This window comes from Chanodichthys erythropterus, chromosome 6, assembly GCF_024489055.1.
Source record: "Chanodichthys erythropterus isolate Z2021 chromosome 6, ASM2448905v1, whole genome shotgun sequence".
Classification (NCBI taxonomy): Eukaryota; Metazoa; Chordata; class Actinopteri; order Cypriniformes; family Xenocyprididae; genus Chanodichthys; species Chanodichthys erythropterus.
The window spans coordinates 838,309-852,698 of NC_090226.1; the positions used below are offsets into that span (position 1 = coordinate 838,309).

The 14,390-nt window shown below is 40.2% G+C and overlaps 2 protein-coding genes across 3 annotated transcripts in view; both read left to right on the forward strand.

The window, feature by feature from the left end:
- Positions 1 to 8,287, forward strand: part of shroom2b (shroom family member 2b) — a 28,609-nt gene extending 20,322 nt beyond the window's left edge. For both annotated transcript variants that reach the window (XM_067387665.1, XM_067387666.1), the window contains 8 exons: positions 236 to 367; positions 449 to 2,684; positions 2,871 to 2,950; positions 3,046 to 3,588; positions 3,728 to 4,228; positions 5,669 to 5,834; positions 5,973 to 6,245; positions 7,428 to 8,287. In XM_067387665.1, the coding sequence (XP_067243766.1) occupies positions 236 to 367; positions 449 to 2,684; positions 2,871 to 2,950; positions 3,046 to 3,588; positions 3,728 to 4,228; positions 5,669 to 5,834; positions 5,973 to 6,245; positions 7,428 to 7,700 (4,204 nt within the window). In that variant the 3' untranslated portion in view covers positions 7,701 to 8,287. The remainder of the gene's footprint in view (positions 1 to 235; positions 368 to 448; positions 2,685 to 2,870; positions 2,951 to 3,045; positions 3,589 to 3,727; positions 4,229 to 5,668; positions 5,835 to 5,972; positions 6,246 to 7,427) is intronic.
- Positions 8,288 to 10,434: 2,147 nt separating this feature from the next.
- On the forward strand, positions 10,435 to 14,014 carry LOC137020911 (claudin-34-like). The gene is made up of 2 exons (XM_067387033.1): positions 10,435 to 10,668; positions 11,221 to 14,014. The coding sequence occupies exon 2, from the start codon at positions 11,388 to 11,390 to the stop codon at positions 12,111 to 12,113; it is 726 nt and encodes a 241-aa protein (XP_067243134.1). The 5' UTR covers positions 10,435 to 10,668; positions 11,221 to 11,387; the 3' UTR covers positions 12,114 to 14,014.
- Positions 14,015 to 14,390: the final 376 nt, after the last annotated feature.

Consider the following 14,390-nt stretch of genomic DNA (forward strand, 5'->3'; position numbering starts at 1 on the left):
CGGCTAATGGCAGCCAATCAGAATCCATCCTGCTTTAAAGAGCTGGTTTGGACGCTGATATAGTTATTATAGTTATCGTTCTTGGTGTGAACGGGCCTTTAGAGCAGAAATTCAAAACACTGTTACAATTTCTAGAAAGCATGTTTAAAGTAGTCCTTCTGAAAATTTAACAGTAATCTAATTGGAATCTGTTGTTGATTTAGTAGTTAAGCATGCCTTTGTGTTTTTATTTCAGGAGGAATGAATCATCATGTAGACCCCATTCGTGGCACTCTGCTAAATCCACAGATAATCCTAACACAGACGGCCCTAAATCTGAACCCAGCCCTGTACCTGAACCCACTTGGCAGACAAAATATGATGCAGGGTGAGATTCTGATGGTTTGTATGCAATGAGTATAAATTAAGATCTCAATCAACATCATTTATTTTCTTTGCGTTTTACCAGGTCACCCACAAAGGACTTCACCAGCTGTTGGGGACAGACCAATCTGCGACAAGTGTCCTGCCAGTTCAGCTCAGTGGGAAATATGGAAAGTGTAGAGCCTTCATCTCATGCTTTCTCAAAAGAGCAACCAATATCAAGCAAACCCAATGGTGGAGAAGATCATCCAGTGTTTTTATCAGGCACAACCGACCACATTGCACCTCGGAGTGTCGCTCCCACAGAAGGGATGTTTTACAGAGGTGTTACCAACGATCTAGGAGTTCCCAATGACTGCCATAGATACCTGCAGATCCCCATGGGCAATGGGGGGCGAGTGAGTCCCAGTGTGGAGGAGCAAGCTAGCTCCAAGTTCTCCTCCACTGGAAAATCCAACCACAGACCTGTGTGGCATATTCCAGAGAGCAAGATGTCCACAACTCAAGTTCCTTCAGCTCCTCCTCCTCCCTTGCGTAGTGATAGTTTCACTGCCACCAGGGTTCATGAGAAGAGCTTGGCGGGATCTGTATATCCACAACAGAAACCTCACTGCAGAGCTGTGGACCGACAGTTGGATGGTGAACGAGGACACAGCTACAACCCACCTCCGAAGAAGGACTTTCTTCAGCCGTATCTTTCGGTTGAAGACTACACAAACCAGCTAAACCCTACCAAACTCTTTTCCCTGTCAAGCACTGATGTAAGACAAGGGCAGAACCCATTTAGTTACGAGCTTCAGCATCAGAAACAGCACAGCGATGATAGTCCCTTTTCTGTGTACCCTAACGCTACAGGTTCACCAAAGACCCAGAGCGTTGGGAGCTACTACCGAAGCCTTCAAGATTTGCCCACTAATGCTGGCAGTCGAAACCAAGCCAGAACCAGCATGGCCTTTGACCACAACTATGAGGGCCAGGCTCATTTCCGTTACTACTGCATCACTGCCCAGCAGCCATCCCTGGAATCCTCTACGCAGGGTTGGATAGGAGATGAACGAAAGTCTGAAATGGGAACCACCCAAGGTGCCACAGACAAAAGCTTTGTTGGTTCTCAAAAGGTTGTGAAGACAAAGTATCCCCAACTCAATCTACCTGAGGACAAGAGCTCCAATGGTTACAGTAAACAGGCCGTCATTCCTCCATCTCAAGCTACGTCCTCTTTACCAAATTATCTGATTTCAAAGTCTGGCTCTGGGGAAAGAGAGATTCAAAAGAAGAAAGAGCCTTCCAGGCACATACCAAAAAACCAGATGGAGCAGAAGAACCCTATGTCCACTCACCACCAGGACAATCCATGGATCAGCAAGCAGGATCACAAGATCTGTCCACACAAGACCCCCATGTTGCACTCTTTAGCCCAGGAGAGCAAGAAGTTGGCAGAAAATATGATCGTAACAACCAAAGAAGGTGGTCAAGAATCAACTGATGCCATCGGTGGTAAACAAGGAAGACGGAGCGACCGCTACGCCACAACTCTACGCAACGAGATCCAACAGAAGAGGGCTCAGCTTCAGAAAAGCAGAAGTGCAGCTACCTTGACCTGCTCAAATGAAATTGAAGAGGACTCTGACATCTGGAAGTCCAATGAGACCTCCACATCGTCTTCTGATGGTTCCTTCACCAACACTTACAAGGATCATCTAAAGGAAGCCCAAGCCAAAGTTCTGAAGGCCACGTCATTTATGAGGAGGGACCTGGAGCTTCCTGGGAACGAAGCTGCATTGGGTCAACTTCACAAAAGACCTGGGCCTGTTCATGGGCAGATCACCCGCATTGGGGGTCGTAAACGGTTTCCCATGGATAAAAAGATACATTCCTTCTCTGAACCGGACAAGATCAATGAAGTAGGAGTTGAGGATAAAGCAGCTGGGTCCTTTATGGACCGGTGTAATTTCTTTGAAGAATCCTGCAAACCAGTTCTCCAAAAGCCCATTCCCAAGCAGTCCCTGCTCAGTCCCAATGAAGATCACAATGAGAGAAAGACTAGATTAACTGGAGACTGTGAAAGCATCCATCAAGCTCCCTTAAAACTAAGTAAATCAAGCCATTCCGACCTTAATACAGAGGAGCAACAACGGCTTGGTACATTTGCTGAATATGAGGCTACATGGAACCTGCAGAAAAAGCCAATGGAAAGGAGAACCACAGGCAGATACCGTTCAGCTGAAAACATCCTAGAGTCCGGCTTGGAGGAATCCAACAGCACAGTGTGTGTTCATGAAAGATCCCGTTCCTCCCCTTCTGCTGACTTCTACGGACAGGTATGAAGAAGATTATTTGGTTTTCCATGATATTGATACAGTTTTTGGTCCCCAGACATCACCTTCATAAGCTTTATAATTCAGTATGGTATCAAGATGGGTAACATGATCTTTAAGAAGGACATGTCTGTCCTTCAGGTAGAAGAATCTTTGGCATCTGTGTTAACGGATCCACATTCCTTTCAGAAAATCCCTCTGCCACCCAGACAATCTCCTGTGGTATCTCAGCATGAAGCCAAGGACCAACAAGAGGCCCGTATCACCAGGTTAGGCTTGGTGTTCAGAGACAAGGGTCTATAATTTCAGTGATCTGAAAATGTACTTACTGTTAATCTGTGTTTTATTGTAATTTCTATTTCAGAGTATCCGAAAGGGAGCACAGTCCACTCAACATCTCTGAGCCTCAAGAGCCTCTACCGAAAATTCTGGAAAGTGTTGCTGCGCCTCTCGCCTTTAACCAGAGATCCAGATCTGACACCAGGCAGCCAGCAACTCTCTCCTCACATCATCTCCAGGTTCCCATGTCAGAGCAACTGCTTCCTAAAAACAAAGGTTCCGAACTGCAGAGGTCCGCCCAACCCAATCAGCGAGATGCCATGTTAAGGGTTCAGACCTCTTCTCCTGAGCTAACTCAAGGCCCCCGAAGACTCTGTACTTCACCATGTCCTGCAGAGCATTTGGAGAGAGACATACGCCTGACCCCTACACCAGAAGACGGCCAGAAATCAGACAACGAAGGAACGTTATCTCATATGCCACATCTTTTAGGTCTTTCCTCTCCCAAGCAGAACACTGACCTGACAGTAACATCAGCCAGCAGAACACGTTCTCCTTCTCCTCAGTTCTATCCACAGAGGCTCACAGATGAACCACCTGCAACTGTGCAGAGAAAGGATCCTTACAGGTAAATAGACTATTGTGGTCAGGACCATGAATATTCCATTTAGGGTCATCATTATTGCCAGTTTCACTGCTAAAATTTGCCTAGTACAAGTCACCTGTCACCATTTCTAACTCATGACTAATTTGTCCCCATATTGCAGTAGTAAGATGGAGGAGCCAAACATTGCTGGGCGGAAGGTCCCCATACAGATCATCTGTGCAGAAAACGGTTCAGAGGGGGAAAACAGAAACTATCTGCAACATGGTGAATCATCTGGAGGCTCTGAGGTGCCTAAAACTGGCCAGCTAAAAAAAATTGATTCTCCAGAGAAATCCAAGTCACTGTTTATTGCCTACACCCGCCCAGATCCCATCAGAAACGCAGAACATCAGACTGATAAGACGACACTAGAAAACACAGAGTCGGACAGAAGCAACGGTTTGACCGAACATTCGGAGGAGGACCTGAAACGAGAGGAGCTGGCCAGAGATATCATGGGGAAAGACAAGAGTCTGGTGGATATCTTGGATCAGAGTAAGATGAAGACTACCATGGATCTGATGGAGGGAATATTTCCACAGGGGGAGCAGCTCCTGGAGGGAGTGCAGCAGAGGAGGAAAGCGACCTCCAAACAGATGTCTGCCAAAAATACACAGCAGAGGTACACTGTTTGAGAAAGATGGGCAATGTCACATGTCCAGGTCACATTTCACCAAAAGAGAGGAAAAAATATATATACATTGCATAAATTAAAAATAAAAACTATTTTAGTACAATTAAGAATTGTTTAATTGTAACTTTTCCATGATAGTTGGGTACATTTTTCCTCAAATACTGAAATGCAAACTGCTAGCGGGACGCGTGGCACTGTTTTTATTTATTGCCTTTTTTTTTGTATCACATATTTAGTAATCATCATAAATTAGGTATCATTCGAAAGCTTAAAAACTTAGAATTCATCCCGTGAAAACTGTTTTGAAATTGGACATTGCATTACAATGGAACTGGTACCTTAAATCCTTTTAGCAGGCTACCCCCCCTAGTGGGCATTGTCATGTTTTATATTTAAAAATTTATTTTACCTAATTTATAGTCAACACTTTTCTAATCTTAACAAAACACATTTGTTGGAAAGGTCTGAATTTCAAGTTTCCATATTTGGCATCTGTTTTGTGATAGAAATCCAATAATTCGTTACAGGAGAATGCAAAAACATTTCAGTGGAATTTTGGATGACTCCTGGTGGATATTTTTGGTACAACGGCTAAACAAAATTTCATGGGAACTTCAATTTAACTTCAAATTCAAAACTTGGTTAGACATATGGCTTTGATTTTATATCAATTTTAGAGTAAAAAGTATATAATATATATTTAATATAAGAGGAAAATATTAGTACAGAACATTTGATTTACAGTAAATTTGAACTTCTTTCATACTTTCATTTTTTGAAGTGTTTTCACTTCAGCAACAATCTGCTGAGTGTGAAAATCTAAAACAAGACCAAACTTGGGTCTATTTTCCAAAGCATTCTTGACTTACAACAATTTAAGTTTGGATAGTGCATTTTTATGTCTATGTTCAAAAAGGGGGGTTAAATAATAAATTTTTATTTTTATTATGGTAAAGAGCATTTTTTGAAGGGTAAATGTGCTTAAAGGTCATACAAATTGCAAAAAATATTAATGCTCCCGAGGTTCTTATTTCTTTACTTTAGTATTTTGGGTTGAAATTTGAAAATGACTTTTTTTTTTTTTTTTTTTTGAGGTGAAATATGAGCCAGAAGATGTTCTTGACTGACTTTTTTGAACAAAATATGACATTCCTGTTTTGTCATTTCTCATTTGTTCATCATTAGCAGCGATATGTAAATGTTTTGGCCATCAGCTGTTCAAATGGAGTTAAAGTGTTTGTTATTTTAGTAATTGTAGTCATTAGATCAGTGAGAGTGAAAACCTGTGCACTACTGCCCTCTACTGACACACACATATACAGTTTAACTCTGTTATGTTTGAGAACTATTAAACTATATTTACAGTACCTGTTGATTTTTCCCAGATATTTTCTCTTTTTTTGACCCATGAATGTTTGATTTCTGCAGATTGGAGGACAGTTTGGCTTCGTCAGTGTCGTTAGTGAGCAGTTCGTCATATTACAGCACGTCTGCACCTAAAGCAGAGCTGCTCATAAAGATGAAGGACATGCAGGAGCACATGGAGGAACAGGATTCAGAGGACGAACTTGATTATGACCTGTCCAACAAGAAGGTAAAATGCTCCATTTTGTTGCTTGGATTTTACTCCGGAACCGGAATTCTCATTGGTTAAAAAATCCCAATCATACATGATTCTGGAAAATATGATGGTTGACGATTAGGTGATCTGGTGATTTCTGTGTGTCTGCAGCAAGAGTTGATTGACAGCTTAAGCAAGAAGCTGCAGGTGCTGCGAGAGGCGCGTGAAAGCCTGCAGGAGGACGTACAGGACAATAACCTTCTGGGAGAGGAAGTTGAAGCCACCGTACAGACCATCTGCAAACCCAACGAGCTGGAGAAGTTTCGCATGTTCGTGGGCGACCTGGATAAAGTGGTCAGTCTGCTGCTGTCGCTGTCCGGCCGACTAGCTCGCGTGGAAAACGCTCTGAACAACCTGGAGGAGGGAACGTCAGCGGACGAGAAGGTAAAAATGAGATGCGTTTATTTTCTTTTTCGTTTGTTTCAATATCCAGTTTGTTCTGTAGTTCAGAGGACGTGAGATTAATGTCTTTTCGAATTTTATATTATAGAATAAAATTGAGCTATGAGTCTAAAGTTGACTGAATTAGGACTAATTTAAAGTGCCCCTATAAGACTTTTTTCGGATATTAGGGTACAGCGAGGCTAAAGGCACACCTTTAAAAACTGTGCTTTTCACTACTCTCAAAGTATATGATTGTAGGAAAAATATATATGTTTGTATTGGACATTGATGGAGCAACATATTTTGTGTACTTGTTCAAAAGAATAAGTTTAGCAAAGTTTGCACTATTTTCTGATTATTTTGATAAATAAAAGAATAAATTTTTGTTCAATTAATATAATGTCATTAAAATAAGCCGATGTGATAGATTTTAAAAATACAGAAACTAAATTATAAAAAAAAATAAAGATTCTGAAAGCATTGAAGGAGATCCCATAATAGCCTATTTAATATAGATTTACAGTAGTAACAATAAATTATATGCTATTATGATATGATTAATATATTTTAATATATGATTGTTTTATTATAAATATGGGTATTATCTCTAAAGATGGATAGTCAATTTGATATATGATATTTGCTATGTGAATCTAACCATGTCATGTCAACAAATGAAAAGCAGGGGCGCTTTTTACCCCAAATGCCATACTTTTACATATTTTTCTTTAATTGAAAAACTGTTGCTTAAATTACCTTGAACAAAACTGAAAATCATTAAGAAGACCTTTGTCTGAAAATATAAACATTAATTTAATAGATTCTCATTTGCTACTTGAATCAACAACATTTTAAAAAACATCAAATATTACATCAAACTACCTCAGAATCAACTTTGAGTTGCTGCCCGCAAATCACGTCAAGGATCAGACAAATTTGCACGTGCGTTTTGAAAAACGGATGTTTAGGAAAGTGCTGCAGTCATCTAGTGGTTTAGAGGAAAATAAAATCAAAGGCGGCTTTAGCCCCGTTATACCCTACACTCTAAAAATGCTTTGTTAAAAACAACTCAAGTTGGGTTGAAATTAGACAAACCCATCGATTGGGTTAAATGTTTGTCCATCCTGCTGGTTAGTTTTATTTAACTCAACTATTGTTTAAAAATGACTGTTGTACTTTCAGCACACTTTGACAGAGAAACGCAAACTGCTGATTCGCCAGCACGAAGATGCCAAAGAGCTGAAGGAAAACTTGGACCGAAGAGAACGTCTGGTGTATGAGATTCTGGCCAGTAACCTCAGCGAGGAGCGTCTCGCAGACTACCGGCACTTCGTCAAAATGAAGTCGGCGCTCATTATTGAGCAGCGTAAACTGGAAGATAAGATCAAACTGGGTGAAGAGCAGCTCAAATGTCTGAAGGAAAGTCTGCCGCTGGATCAGAGACTGCTGTACTGAGCTGATCATGATGAGAACAAGGACTGATACTGAGCGTCTCTAAGCAGAAGTATTTCTAGTGTGCTTTGGATGGATTTATTACGGTCAACACAAAAGCATCATTCAGAAATGCTTTGAAATGAGTTTTGAGTTTATGTTTATGCTTTGAGTTTATGCTTTGAATATCCACTCACGTTTTCAGGGATATGCTGTATGAAAGTTTTAAAGGATCTCTTTTAGTCCGTATAAAGGTTTTTCTACCTGTATTTTACATGTTTAACTAATTTATTTTGCTACTGAATGCTAATGGTGCTATTAACGGAAAGGTTTCTATCATGTTAGATCTGCTTATTCATCCACACTGAAAGATACTCATTTTGATGTAAATGTTTTAAACTTTCCCGTTTGTTTGTTTTTTAACTTGATGAAATAACCATCATTTGTAGGAAGCTTCAGAATATCCTTTCAATCTCATATTCCTGCTCTCCAATCTCACTGTGAACCACCAGAATGATCTTTTATTGCAGGCAGGTGATATACTGTTCATAGATGCTCTTTCAGCGCACTTCTGCTGCAATACATTTGGAATAAAAATAAAAAAATATATCCTGGAACTTTTGCTTTTAAGCTCTTGTATGGACAGATCACTGCAATGAATTTGTTTTATATGACACTTGCCATTCAGAAATTATTCATAAATATTTTGCTGTAAAAATACTGGGTTGAAAACAACCCAAGGGCTGGTAAATATTGGACAGAACACATGTTGGGTTAATTTTACCCAGCAGATTGGGTTGTTTAATTAACCCAGCATAATGGGTTGATACTATAATACTAGTTTTCTTTTTCTTTGTTTTACTCCATACATGAATTCATGTTTACGGATTGACTTAAATTGTCTAAACTTTTTTTAAATACTCCACACAACCACTGGTTTGCATGATGATTCCTTTATTTTCAATCATATTTTATAGTATAGCATAGTTTATATAATTTTTAATACATATTGCCAATACTTATACTTGTTTAACAAATATTAGAAGTAAAAAATTAACCATTTAGAAATAATTGAAGTGTAATCGACCAGTCTCTATTGTCTCTATTGTTTCCACCGTAACGGTGCTGGATCTCGTGCCGGAGATGGATCGCGTTCAGTGGGGGAACTGCTAACTTCAGACCGCCTGCGTTTCACTCGTAGCTGAAAAATGCTGTGACTGACTCCATAACCTGTCCATAAATAATCGGAAACTGAACACGAAAACTACCCAAACGCCGGGTTGTTACGTCTGACCCAGGATCAGGGTAACACGAAAACTACCCAAACGCTGGGTTGTTACGTCTGACCCAGGATCAGGGTAACACGAAAACTACCCAAACGCGGGGTTGTTTTGTCTGACCCAGGATCAGGGTAACAGGAAAACTACCCAAACATTGGGTTGTTACGTCTGACCCAGGATCTGTGTAACACAAAAACTACCCAAATGCTTGGTTGTTACGTCTGACCCAGGATCAGGGTAACAGGAAAACTACCCAAACGCTGGGTTGTTACGTCTGACCCAAGATCAGGGTAACACGAAAACTACCCAAACGCTGGGTTGTTATGTCTGACCCAGGATCAGGGTAACACAAAAACTACCCAAATGCTTGGTTGTTACGTCTGACCCAGGATCAGGGTAACAGGAAAACTACCCAAACGCTGGGTTGTTACGTCTGACCCAGGATCAGGGTAACAGGAAAACTACCCAAACATTGGGTTGTTACGTCTGACCCAGGATCTGTGTAACACAAAAACTACCCAAATGCTTGGTTGTTACGTCTGACCCAGGATCAGGGTAACAGGAAAACTACCCAAACGCTGGGTTGTTACGTCTGACCCAGGATCAGGGTAACAGGAAAACTACCCAAACATTGGGTTGTTACGTCTGACCCAGGATCTGTGTAACACAAAAACTACCCAAATGCTTGGTTGTTACGTCTGACCCAGGATCAGGGTAACAGGAAAGCCACCCAAACGCGGGGTTGTTATGTCTGACCCAGGATCAGGATAACACGAAAACTACCCAAACGCGGGGTTGTTATGTCTGACCCAGGATCAGGGTAACAGGAAAACTACCCAAACGCGGGGTTGTTATGTCTGACCCAGGATCAGGGTAACAGGAAAGCCACCCAAACGCGGGGTTGTTATGTCTGACCCAGGATCAGGATAACACGAAAACTACCCAAACGCGGGGTTGTTATGTCTGACCCAGGATCAGGGTAACAGGAAAACTACCCAAACGCGGGGTTGTTATGTCTGACCCAGGATCAGGGTAACAGGAAAGCCACCCAAACGCGGGGTTGTTATGTCTGACCCAGGATCAGGATAACACGAAAACTACCCAAACGCTGGGTTGTTATGTCTGACCCAGGATCAGGGTAACAGGAAAACTACCCAAACATTGGGTTGTTACGTCTGACCCAAGATCAGGGTAACACAAAAACTACCCAAATGCTTGGTTGTTACGTCTGACCCAGGATCAGGGTAACACGAAAACTACCCAAACACTCAGTAGCTCGAAAAATATCTCCAAAAATGACCCAAAAGGCTCAACACAGAACTTGGGTAGAAATTTTTTATTTTATTTTATTTATTTTTTTTTAGAGTGAACAAACATTTTCACAGTAGTTTTTATTTGAATTTACAGTATATTATCACTAAGTTGTTTAATGTTTAATTTCTCATTGTGAAGTCTCACCCACGCTTTATGAGTCACTGTGTTTTCCAATATGAGGCAAATGATATCAAATTCCTCACTGGTTTGATTTTATGATATTGACTGGTGATTCATAAGTCGTGGTCAATCATTTACAGAAACATATTCACATGCTTGTTTACCTTGAAGTAAGAAGGTGGAGTTTCAGACCGTTTCCAGTCCAACGCTGAGCGCTGATGAAGATAAAGTAAACGCTGAGAGAAGATTCATGGATTGGTGGAACATATTCTGATATGGTAATACGATCATTCAATCATTTTTCATTATAATTTATGTGTAACTTTAATTCAATTTTATATGTTTTGATTGAAAATATATTTTAAGATCTCCACAAACATCTTTACAAATTAATGGTAAGGTTTTTAAACGTTTAAATATCAGTAAAAGGTGAAAGCAAAGACATTTATAATGTTACAAAAGATTATATTTCAAATAAATGCTGTTATTTTGAACTGATTGAATGAAAAATGATTTCCGAAGGATCATGTGACACTGAAGACTGGAGTAATGATGCTGAAAATTCAGATTTGATCACAGAAGTAAATTACACTTTACTATATATTCACATAGAAAACAGCTGTTTTACATTGGAATAAAATTTCACTATTGTAATAATATTTCGCTTTATATATATATATATATGTATATGTGTGTGTGTGTGTGTGTGTGTGTGCATTTGGCACAAAACAATAACATATGGCCTTTAACTGAGGTATTACATTTCTCTGTTTGACTAAGCAACAGGAAGTTTATGATCTAAACAAAATCTCCCTCTCTCTTTCTCTCAGAGGGACGTGAGGTTTGTTTGCCCGGTTTCTTGGAGACGGAATTGGTTATTTAAACCCACAACACTCCTGTGAACTCCGTTAAGAGCCGTTCAACTGCTTCAGAGAAGACGAGGCTCTTCAGGATGGATATTTGTCACTCATGAGACTGAAGTCTGAGACCGGACGGCATGCCTTACCTCGTCCACACGGCTCACGCCCAGTTCGTGGCTCTCTGGCTCGGGACGGTCGGCTGGATCCTCATCATGGTGACCGTCGGGCTGGTGGAGTGGCGGGTTTGGGAAGTGTCCGACCTGTCTGTCATCACCTCCGGTCTGGCTTGGGTTGGTATTTGGAGAGTGTGTTTTTATAGTCACGTTCTGATCTTATCCAACAATCAGATCATGTTCTGTCAGAGGATTCATTTGTCGGAGTCGTTCACGCCACCGGAAATCGCCACGGCACAGGTGCTCATGCTAATGGCGCTGATTCTGGGGCTCATGGGAAACGCCAGCGTTATTTACGGCCTCAGGAACGTTTACTTCGGACTGAACACGTTCAAAGCCATCAGACTAGCGTTTTACACCGGCGGGGTTTTGTTCATCCTCACCGCAGCGGCTGCGCTCGTTCCCGTGTTCTGGAATCTCCATTCGGTCATGAACAATCAGACTATAACATTCCCAGCAGCGTTTCTCATGCCTCCCGCTCCTGTAAACCAGTCTGTTGGACCTGGTATCATCGTGGGGATTTTTGCATCCGTCCTGTTGGTCAGTAGCGGGGTGGTCTTTCTGTCCTACAGGGTCCCGGTCATGCTGGAGCCCAAAGTGAGGCCCTCATGGCCCGGAGAAGGATGCTTGGGAACCCGTGTGAACCCCCAGGGAATTGACAATCCAGCTTTCCAAACACATCCATTCTGAAACCCAGTTTTTAGGATGGATGTGAGTGTGTGATGACCATCAGTAGCTAATTATGATACTGTAACTTTTACTGTACAAACACTGCCAGACCCAGGAGACCCTCATAATCAAATAATACTAATAATGTGCAAACTATATTTTCCAGAAAATAAGTCAGCAATGTAGCAAATTTACATCCTTAAAAGGAAAAACACACAGATAGAGACACATTTTATTATTATCTACTTTTGTAAAATACTGGTAGGCCTAAATAAAATGAAACATTTACAGACATTAAAAACTTATTTTATTTCCCCTCATTCCACAACAAATTCTCAGGAACGAAAAATATAAGTAGGTCTATAATGGCATTCATTATAAACAACATTTCTTATAAACGCCACAAATACAAAGTCACTTTGGAATATAAGTCGCACGTTTCAAATAATAAAAAAACAGGGCTTATATTATGGAAACATACTTTCTGCATTGAATTGTGCTTTTTTGCCATTGTTTTTTTGCTTTTATCTCGGGGTTTTTGTATAATGTATTTGAATCGTTTAAACGGTCTGTCATTGAGATGTGTATTATTGAAAGACTATGGCAGATAATTTTATCTGTTTGTGATGAATTATATAACTGAATATCATTGGCATAATTATGTTATGTTTTCTAATGATATTACTAAGCGGAAGCAGCATGTATATTGAAAATAGCAGTGGGCCGAACACAGAGCCTTGTGGCACTCCATAATTTACTGACGTTACTTTGGATAATTTCAGTGTTTAAATAAACAAAATGTTAACGTCTGATAGGTACGATTTAAACCACCTTAATGCCTGTCCCTGAATACCAATGTAATATTGCAGTCGATCTAAGAATATGTCATGATTTATAGTGTCGAACGCAGCACTGAGATCAAGTAAAACTAGTCATTTGTCATTTTAACAAGCGCAGTTTCTGTGCTATGATGGAGCCTGAATCAGGACTGAAATGTTTCATAGATATCATTGTTTTGAATGGAGACAATTATTTAAAGTATTTTAGACTTAATGGAAGATTTGAAATGGGTCTGTAATTTGCCAATTCATTTGGATCTAGTTGAGGCTTAATAACTGCCAGCTTGAACGGTCTTGGAACATGATCTAGAGATAAAGACGAGTTAATAATATTGAGAAGAGGCTCTTCTGCTGCAGGTAGTTTAGTGGGTTTTGGATCTAATAAACATATTGTTGGTTTAGATGTAATAAGTAACTCTTCCTGTTTAATAGCTGTAAAGCTACAAGTGTTTTTGAGGGGAGATAAGTGAGGCTGAATCATAAATGGTTTAAAAATGTATTTTTGATGCTTTTGATTTTCTCAGTGAAGCCAAACCCAAATTCATGAGCACAACTGCATTAAACTCCTGTTCGACTATAAAAAATGGTTCATTACTGTAAGAAGATATAAGCTTGGACAGGGACTTACGAGACAGACTGTAATCCTGATCATCAAGTCAATGAAGGAATTAGGGGGATTATTTCCTTTATCTTTCTTTGCTTGATCCTGCAGGAACTTTGTGATTGTAAGGGATTTTTTTACAGTAATTGTTGGGTAATTCAAGTAGACATAAGCTTGTCCACACTGAGAGAACATTTTTTTTCCAGAGGGAAAATAACTTTTACATACTAAAAGTACTTCACTGGTGATGAAAAAGTACAGCAGCCTTATCAGTTTGTGTTTGCATGTAAGCGTATAGTTTCACTACCGCAAAATTCATCAATATTTCATAACGTGAATCTAAAAAAAGTGGCAAACAAACTCCCTTCGTTGCGCAAGGGATTGTGGATAATGTTTTATCAAAAAGCATGTGCTTCCTTCAAAGTATGAAATTGGAAGCACTAATATTACTTTGGCATGCTATTTGAGATGGATAATATGCGAACCAAGACCTTAATTAGCTTGTTTAGGTGTGTTTGATTGTAATGTTTTAAGTTTATTAAGACTTATTAAAGTTAGTTTTTATGCACTGTGAACTAACATTAACAAAGGTTGCTTTAAGAATATATTGCTCATTAGTTAATTCATTGATGAAAATAAGACCTTATTGTAAAGTGTCACCATTATTATTGTTGTTAACACTGGTAGATAAAAATCCTTGAGTCAGGTGACAGTCATGCAGGAAGTGGAGGGAACTTGCGTCATCGAAGCGCTGGCTTCGGTCCATGGCTGGTAGGTGTGGATCTCACATCTCGACCTCTCCGGAGACCCGCTCATGTGAACTAGAGCGGAGGATGGCAGTGGCAGGGCACGTGAAAC

Coding starts and splice junctions, on each gene's coding strand:
- LOC137020911 (XM_067387033.1), top strand. CDS start 11,388: ATGCCTTACCTCGTCCACACGGCTCACGCCCAGTTCGTGGCTCTCTGG.